At 30.7% G+C, this 9,474-nt stretch overlaps 1 protein-coding gene across 1 annotated transcript; it reads right to left on the minus strand.

The window, feature by feature from the left end:
* Positions 1-5,114: 5,114 nt before the first annotated feature.
* LOC126837666 (uncharacterized) lies at positions 5,115-8,579 on the minus strand. Its single transcript, XM_050571616.1, has 5 exons — positions 8,365-8,579; positions 7,122-7,272; positions 5,971-6,038; positions 5,562-5,709; positions 5,115-5,273 (listed from the first exon to the last, which is right to left on the minus strand). Exons 1-5 carry the CDS (start codon positions 8,455-8,457, stop codon positions 5,197-5,199), a joined length of 537 nt encoding a protein of 178 aa, XP_050427573.1. The 5' UTR covers positions 8,458-8,579; the 3' UTR covers positions 5,115-5,196.
* Positions 8,580-9,474: the final 895 nt, after the last annotated feature.

Genomic DNA, 9,474 nt, shown 5'->3' on the forward strand with positions numbered 1-9,474 from the left:
TACAGTGGGGTCGTGGCATAGTGGAAACGGAGCAAGTTGGGTCGGGGCATAGTAGGGACGGGGAGGTCACAGGTTTACAGAAATTTTTATATCTGAAAGTGATAAAATCACTTTCGACAAAACGCTTCGATGCAAATCGGTAGTTAGTATTTTCAAGCCAGTACAGTCCAAACCAAGCGTTAATTTAAAAGTGATTTTATCCCAGAAGACTAGTACAGTAGAGTATAGGCATAAAGAAATCAAATCAACGAGGGGACGGAGAGGTCACAGGTCGATAGGAATTATTATAAATAAAAGTGATAAAATTTAATAAAATCACTTTTAAATTAACGCTTTGATGCTTATTTGTAAATACAGCACCTCAATTTAATACTTTCTAACTTTGCTGGTTTATACTGTGCTTGGTTTGGACTGTACTGGCTTGAAAATACTAACTACCGATTTGCATCGAAGCGTTTATTCGAAAGTGATTTTATCACTTTCAGATTTAAAAATTCCTGTAAACCTGTGACATTCCCGCACCCACTGTGCCCCGATCCAACTTTGCTCCATCCCCACTTTGCCCCGACCCCACTCTACTGTTTTCTTTATTTTCAAAGCCGTCTTCTATGTGTTGGCAAAGGTTTAAGATTTGGCCCGTGCACGTTTTTCCTGGTCTAAAGCCGGCTTGTTCTGGAATTATTTGTTGGTCGATCTGCGTTTTGATACGATTTAGGATCATTTTTTCGTAAAGTTTGTAAGTGTGGCATAATAGAGATATAGGTCTATAGCTTTTCGGATTGCTTAAATCTTTGCCCGGTTTAGGCAGTACCACTACTTTAGCCTTCCTCCACATTTTTGGTACAGATTTATTTCGTAGGCAACCCGTTTTAGTAGTTTGAGAAGCCAATTTCTAGTTTCGATTCCGAAATGTTTAATTTGTTGTGTAGTGATTTCGTCAAATCCTGCCGCTTTTCCGTTCTTCATTTCTCGTAAACTGTTACTTAGCTCCTCTATCGTAAAATCATCTTGGATGTTACGACATTCTATATCTTTATTCCTCCTGATCTTCCTTTTTTTGATTTTAGTATTTGGTTTCCCATTACGAAGTAATTCTGAGGCTACTTGATTTGCTTTAACATTTATGCAGGACGTTTGTACCGTCTGATCTCCGTTTAATTTCTTTATAAGTCCCCCAGCTTTTTTACTGTTTTTTGATATTTCCTTTATTACAGTGTTCTGCACTTTCTATGATCAATCCAGGTTTTGAAAAGACCGCACTTCCGTATGTTTCACTAGGTATCTCTTTGATTAATATCATTCCCGGTATTTTTGGCCGTGAGCTGGCCCTGTCTCGGTGCGTTTCCTGTACACAAAGTATATCGCAGTCATTCTTAGCACAAAGGATAGCTAGAAGCTCTCCTTTATATGTTGAAAAACGCTCAATATTCTGGGAAAGTATAGTTAGAGCAGGGGTTGGTCCTGAAAAGGACCGTTTTAGTGGTATTGGCATAATTCGCACCGGTGTTGGTAAGATTAGTTCGTTAATCTGATCTAGAGGTTAGGTCAGACAACTATGCAGGGGCGCCACGAGCAGGCTCTTACCATGCCCCCGTTGGTCAAATTAAAACTATGGTTAATATAACGGCACAGTACATTTCTAGTTGGACTGAGTTATTAAAAATTTGATCCAAATTAAAAAACGCTTATTATGGGGGCTCAATATGTTTCTAGTTCAAAAAACTGAATACAATCGGGTCTACAAATCATTTAGTTAAGCCAACTAGAAATTAATCGTGTTTCTACATTAAATATATTTTAGATTTGCACCAGCTAACAATTTATTCTGCGCAGGAGGGTGGTATACAAATAAATAGTAAAGATATATCATATTATTGTTTTATGGTGAATACAGATGATTCATTAAATAAAGAACACATTTTTTTTCTATATTTATTCTAATTTTCAGATTGCTTTTTTTCCAACTTTTACAATTGCTAAATTTGGATATTTATGTCAAAACAAATTTCAAATAAATATAATGTACATTATTTAACAAATATTATTCAAACTATATGGAATTCGAGTTATTAAAGTATGACGCAAATGGCAACGTTATTCGGAAAACAACAGCAGTGTATCTGAAAAACACCTAAGTCTGATAAAACATTTCGTCAAAAATATACAGTTTTAGTAACCGTTGCATAAAATTATTGTCCAATATTTTAAATATTCTTGATATAGTTCGAACACAATCAGTCAAAATGTTGAACATATTATTTAGCCAATAAATTAGGTAGATTAAGTTACGCTCTGAAAAATACAAAGCTGGTCCAACTAAACTATGGTTACTCTATGGTCACAAATCATTTATTTAAGCCAACTAGAAATTAATCGTGTCTCTACATTAAATATACTTTAGATAGCACTAACTATATATTTTTCCTGTGTAGGATATAAAAAAATTGTATTTTTCAGTTTTTCTTTTTTAAACATTTAAAATTAGTAAATATGGAAATACAAGTGTCAAAAAAATATTCAATTAAAATATATAATATTCATTATTTAGCAAATGATATTCAAACTATATTGAATCTGAGTTTTTAAGGTGTGACGACAATGGCAATGTTATTTGGAAAACAACAGAAGTTTATCTAAAAACACCTTAGGCTGATAAAACATTTCGTCAGCAGTAAACAATTTTGGTTATCGTAGCATGAATTTATTGTCCAATGTTTTAATTATTTCTGATATTTTTCGAACACAATAGGTCAATACGTTAAATAAACTATTTAACCTATAATTTAAGTTGATTAAGTATGTGATGTATAGAGTTGCTGTTCGAAGGTATTGGTTCAGTAATAAAAAAGTTGTAAATGTGTAAACAGACAAAATAATAAAAAAGGCCACTTCATTGTAAAACCTATAGCATCACTGATCCACATCAAAGCTAAAACATTTTTCTAGATTTTTGTGTAAAAGACTTCAAAGTGGTCAAATTATATGTTGTGGGGTTCGGTGATTGCGAATTTAATATCAGTTTTCAATTTTACTCAGCCAAAAAATACTTAAATAAAGAATTAAATTAAATTAAATAAAAACCTAAAAATGGTACTCAAGTATCAAAACTAATTAGTATCATTCTGAATAGACGTCCATAAAATGTTGTGATGATTTAATGAAGTTCTTTTATGATTTAAAGTGTATATGTTAAAATATACAATATCTTATACAGTTTTCTGGCAATTATAGCAATACTGAAGTGCCGGATTTTTACTTCGTTTAATATGCTATGGATACATATGAATTCTAAAAGCTGACAAATTTTTAACTTTTAGATCCTAAAATTGTAAAAAAACACAGTTTTCCGGCAGTTAAAACATCATAGGAATATTTGAACGACAATTTCATGCAACGCTAACCAAACTTGTTTTTGCTAACGAATTGTTTTGTTAGCCTTAGGTGTTTTTTTGATACACTACTGTTGTTTTCCAAATAGCATTGCCATTGGCGTCATACTTTAATAACTCAATTTCTGTATAGTTTGAAGAACATTTGTTAAATAATGTATATTATATTCTTTTGGATATTTTTTTGACACATTTTTTTTCTAAAATAATTAATTGTAAATGATTTTAAATAGAAAAACTTAAAAGCCAGTACAGTGGGGTCAAGGCTTAGTGGGGATGGAGCATGATGGGGTCTGGGCATAGTGGGGACGGTGAGGTCACAGTTTACAGGTGATCAATCTGAAGGTGATAAAATCACTTTCGAATAAACGCTTCAATAAATGCGAATCAGAAGTTAATATTTTCAAGCTAGTATAGTCCAAACCAAGCACAGTGTAAACCCGTAAATTGAGAAAGTATTAATTTGAGGTGCTGTATTTACAAATAAGCATCAAATGTTTTTTAAAGTGATTTTATCGCTTTTTTTATATTAATTCCTTAAGACCTGACTTGAATCCACTATGTCTATACTCTACAGTACTAGTCCTCTCGGATAAAATCACTTTCATATTTGTAATTGATTCATATCATTCAAAACAACGCGTTTACAACAAATTACAGCAATACAACACTCCACTCCAAAAAGTAAATTATTGAAATAGTTTACACCACTTCTAAAAAACGGATTTATTTGACTAACGGATTATTTTAATTTATTTTAGACTTTATATTTTTTTTTTTAAAGGAAATGATGTTATAACCTAAATAATATCCAGTTAGTTTTAAAGGATAATGATTGTGTAAAAATAGTAAATTCTCTTAAAATATTAGACTCAGTCTGTCTTTAGCGCAGAAGATGACAACATTGTTGCCGAAGTACGTCGTATACGTGGAGAGTATAATATAATTGTTTAATGATTAAGGGTTTTAAATATTATTTTATGATATACAAGCTGTCCGGACCCGGCGTTTCCCGAGATTTAGTCTGCCAGGGCTCAGTAAAATAATTCCCATTCCCCCACCCTTCATTTCTAATATCTTATCTCTTATCAGATAACAGCGTGACAGCGTTTTTGTGACATTTTTTTTTTGGTTATTATTTCCTCCTCTTACTCAAGGGTCCCAGTGCCGGTCCCAGATCACGTTTCAACCGTTAAAAGCTTGCCCGGAATTTTGGTACATATAATCGGCCTGTTCCTTTAATCATCACCTACCATTTACCGGACGAACGGTGTACTAATGTATTAAAGGGCAGACAAACAAGAATATATTTTTATATGATATATATAACCATAAATTGCTCAAGTTTTTTTCTAGTGAATACTTACTCTTGATTAACGCACTAGTATTCTAATATAATATTGCGGTCTAATATGTTATTTATCATTTGTATATGTTATCTACCATTTGCTCGAGTACCGTGGTTCCCATGGTTACAAACCAAGAGTTTATTTGGGTTATTATAATTACAAACATTCAATTAATTTACATTTGATTACGTTTGAGGTGAAATTTTCTTAGAGGTGAAATTTTCGAAAAGTACTATGCCAGTTATCTTCGCGGGAGTGTATTCAACAACTTCCCAAAGTTTCATGTCGATCGGATGAATGGTGTACTAATGCATAATGGACAGACAGACAGGTATTCATTTTCATATATTTAGATAAAATAAATACTGACGAAATATAAGAGCAAAATGGTTTATTTTCCAATCAAGAATACAATTTTGTAAGTGACATTTAGTATTACATAGTACATACATGTATTATTATAAAACTGCAAAACTAAAAGTTCTAGTAATGGTACGAATGGCATCATCTATTGTCCCAATAGGATATGTGTATGCTAAAAACACAAAGTATTATACATTTTTTAAACAAACGAAGCAGACCAATTCAACAGCAAATATATTAAGAAAAAATATGTTTTCCACTTGCGAAAGATTATTATCTGATATTTTCGTAATTGAAAAATAATAATGTAAAATTACATAATACATTTCATATTTATAAAAAAATTATATAATTTATAGTTGTGCAATTAATGATAGACTTTATTATTAAAATGCCATTACAATAGTTTTTGAACATTTTTCTCAACATATGTATTAAATAATTTTCTATTGTATATTACCTGTCAAATCCAATTTCAATTGGCTCTTTCTATCAAGGGATGTCTCCTTATGCACTCTTCCTCTTATTTCATGAGTGATAAAACTTAATTGATTAAAGTTTATACCATTCGTATGTCCATTTCTTAGAAATAATGTTTCTGCATATTCCTATTTTTTATCAGAACAAAAACAGGCATTAAAATGTGTATTAAAATTTACAATTAAAACATTTTAATGTACATGTTACAAACATAAGATTCATTTTCTAAAACAATAATTCACATTTTGCAAATAACAGCAAAAACCTCAGAATATTCATAACCAATTTTACATAGAATAATTGAAAGTTTAAATACTTTAAACATCCCCCCGAAAAACCACCTAACCAACCTTTAAACGGTATTATAGTAATTTTAGTTTTTTATTTACCTTCTCCCTATCGTCACCTACAATAAATCTAACGATCCAGATACAATCTATTTTCGAATACTGACGATCTGAAAAAACAAAATTTTAAATATATTCTTAAAAAATCAGATTAATTGTAATATTGTGTTACAATATTTTTATTTTTAATCATTATAGCAACTCTATAAATCACAACTTTTATCTAGTTGGTACTGGGTACTAGGAGTACTAGTTGGTACCATATGAGTCTTATAGTTTGTACTAGTCCTTTAGGATAAAATCGCTTTTAAATAAACGCTTTGATACTAAATTATAAACACTGCACCTGACTTTAATTCTTTCTTGCTAATAAGTAATATATTATGTAAAGATAATATTTTATTGTTTTCTCCAATATAGTATAAGATTTACTTTTAATTTCAATGCTGGAGACTCAATTATTCTTTAGAAAAATACAAGAAATAAGTATACAAATTAAGGATCTATGTAAAGGTTTTTTAGATGCGTTTTGTTATGTTTATTGTCAATCTAGTAAAATAGAAGAATAATAGAGATATGAAAAATATAATTTAAAAAGTATGTAGAGTTAGTGTGAGATTGTTCTAATGGAAGAAGTATATAATACATAAATATTACTTTTATTGAGTATAAGCGATTATAATTTAAATTATGGAGTACAAACGGATGAAACATAAATCACCGACCATTCCAACTAAATTTAACAAAAGTACAGTGGGGTCGGGGCTTAATGGGGACGGGGAAGTCACAAGTTTACAGGAATTATTACAGCTGAATGTAATAAAATCACTTTCGCATAAACGCTTCGATGCAAATCAGTGATTAGTATTTTCAAACCAGTATAGTCCAAACTGATCACATTATAAGCCATTAAGGTAAAAACAAATTAAAGTGAAGTGCAGTGTTTACAAATTAGCGTCAAAGCGTTTATTTGAAATTGATTTAATCCAAAAGGACTAGTACAGTAGGTCGTGGTATAATGGAATCAAAGCATAGAGGGGACAGAGAGGTCACAAATCTACAGGAATTATCATTAATAAAAGTCATAAAATCACTTACAAATTAACGCTTTGATGCTTATTTGTAAATACTGCACCTCAATATAATACTTTCTAACTAACACATTTGTTGAATATTATCCTATTAATTATTACCTTCACATAATGTTTCAAATTCATTACGGCTGAGGAAATATCCTATTGCCCCTGTTTCCGCTTGTACTTGGTCAGCTATAGTTTTTGCGTCTTCGTGCCTCAAGTAATTCAGTGCGCGAAACATACTAACGACTTTCCCTCGTATTAATGCCTATCGTTATAAGAATAAGAATTAGTCATTTATTTGTATATAACAATTTGCTAATTAAACTAATCCTTCTTTAATTAAATAAAAATGCCTAACTATCAGTAATATTATATGGCTTGCGAATTTGTTTAGCATTATAACATAAATTGTATAGTAGTTAAAGTATATTTTTTTGTTATTGTTATCAATAATTGGTTATAAGGGAAAATATTACTTAAAAAACTCTTCGGTGCAGCAATGTAGGTGGTTAAAACATTAAGTGACTTTTCTAATCAATACATTACATTTTATACATTTTTAAGCAACTATCTCAGCATTTTGTATTAAAAATAAATAATAAGTACTCGTTATTCTTACAAGTTGACTTTCACTAGGGCCTTGACCAGCACATTGACATTGCAAAACGTACCATGCAATGCAAATAAATAGCATCATGATTTTCGAATACATTTTAAGTGTTCAAACGATAAACTTGGATACGGAATATGACGATTTTATAATGTTATGGGAATATTGTATTCTTGCTTGATGACTGTGATTCAAATAGTGGTTTTCCGAACAACCACAGTACTTAATATAAGAAAATTTACTTGAAGAATGCAAACAGTACCATGTCTGTAGGTGTTGATCCGTGCAATTTGTTTTAAGCAACAGATACTTTTGAATATTTTTATTTGCGTTGTATGACATACTTAATACACGCAATTCCTTACTGTTATTTTTTTACGTACATACTCGTATTAATGCCTATCGTTATAAGAATAAGAATTAGTCATTTATTTGTATATAACAATTTGCTAATTAAACTAATCCTTCTTTAATTAAATAAAAATGCCTAACTACCAAACATATTATATGGCTTGCGATTTTTTTTAGCATTATAACATAAATTTCATAATAGTTAAATTTTGTTTTGTTATTGTAATCAATAATTGGTTATAAGGGAAAATATTTCTTTAAAAACTCTGGTGCAAAAATGGAGGGGGTTAAAACATAAAATGACTTTTCGATCAATACATTACATTTTGTACATTGTTAAGCAACTATCTCAGCATTTTTTATAAATCATAAATAATAAGTCCTCGTTATGCTTACTTTTTGACTCTCATTAGGTTTTCTATCAAAACCTTGACATTGCAAAACGTACCATGCAATGCAAATAAATAGCATCATGATTTTCGAATACATTTTAAGTGTTCAAACGATAAACTTGGATACAGAATGTTAAATTATTAGTTTTAGCAGTTAAAAGCCGTTGTGAAAACGAGACCTATGACGATTTTATAATGTTATGGGAATATTGTATTCTTGCTTGATGACTGTGATTCAAATAGTGGTTTTCCGAACAACCACAGTACTTAATATAAGAAAATTTACTTGAAGAATGCAAACAGTACCATGTCTGTAGGTGTTGATCCGTGCAAATTGTTTTAAGCAACAGATACTTTTGAATATTTTTATTTGCGTTGTATGACATACTTAATACACGCAATTCCTTACTGTTATTTTTTTACGTACATACTACATTATACTGTTTACTCATGTGCAAAATATATGCATATATTGTCAACGTTTATCGATAGTGTCCCATCTAAAGAATATATCTAGAATGGGACATTAACACAAACAAACAATTATCTTAAAAATCTTTTGTTACCGTCAAACGGGCCATCATAGGGCATTATGGGTAATTTGGGGCATTGGTCGAATATATTATATTTAAATGTATATTTTTTTACACATATGCCCCAAGTTGGCTCATTTGACGGTAACCTTTTGTTGGAGAAAAACTTTGAAAAATAAACCTAATACCTTAAAGAGCGGTCACATATTTTTTCCTTTGGAACGGTTTACTCGAGTATAATCTCTATACATCCGAAATAGTTTGCGATTGGTACTTTGACGGTTTTTCGACTTTAACTCACTAGAGCTTAGCGAAAAACGGTCTTATCAAAGCGCAATTTTTTTAGAACATTTATTAGGCATGCCTCTATTCATAAATAGCCTCAAATCAAATTTCGATAGTCCTGCAACCCGACCCCCTCCCCGCCACAAGGATTGAATTTTTTTGCATTTTAGACTCAAGAGCTTAAAATTAGACTGAATAAATAGACCTATATATCTGTAAATTGTAGAAAAAGAAATAAATCAACAGAAGGCAAACTACAAAATAATAATTTTTTGTATGACATATACAGGGTGATT

This window comes from Adelges cooleyi, unplaced genomic scaffold (assembly GCF_023614345.1).
Source record: "Adelges cooleyi isolate 19-005CV unplaced genomic scaffold, UGA_ACOO_1.1 ACOO_flye_CR_arks_rails_tigmint_CR_PRNA_273, whole genome shotgun sequence".
Taxonomy (NCBI): domain Eukaryota; kingdom Metazoa; phylum Arthropoda; class Insecta; order Hemiptera; family Adelgidae; genus Adelges; species Adelges cooleyi.

Bases quoted from the DNA above. Each gene is read 5' to 3' on its own strand.
- LOC126837666 (XM_050571616.1), bottom strand. From the start codon at position 8,457: ATGTATTCGAAAATCATGATGCTATTTATTTGCATTGCATGGTACGTT. The intron at 7,273-8,364 runs GTAAGCATAACG...TTATAACGATAG, and splicing joins AACCTAATGAGAGTCAAAAA to GCATTAATACGAGGGAAAGT. The intron at 6,039-7,121 runs GTAATAATTAAT...TTGTTTTTTCAG, and splicing joins ATTTGAAACATTATGTGAAG to ATCGTCAGTATTCGAAAATA.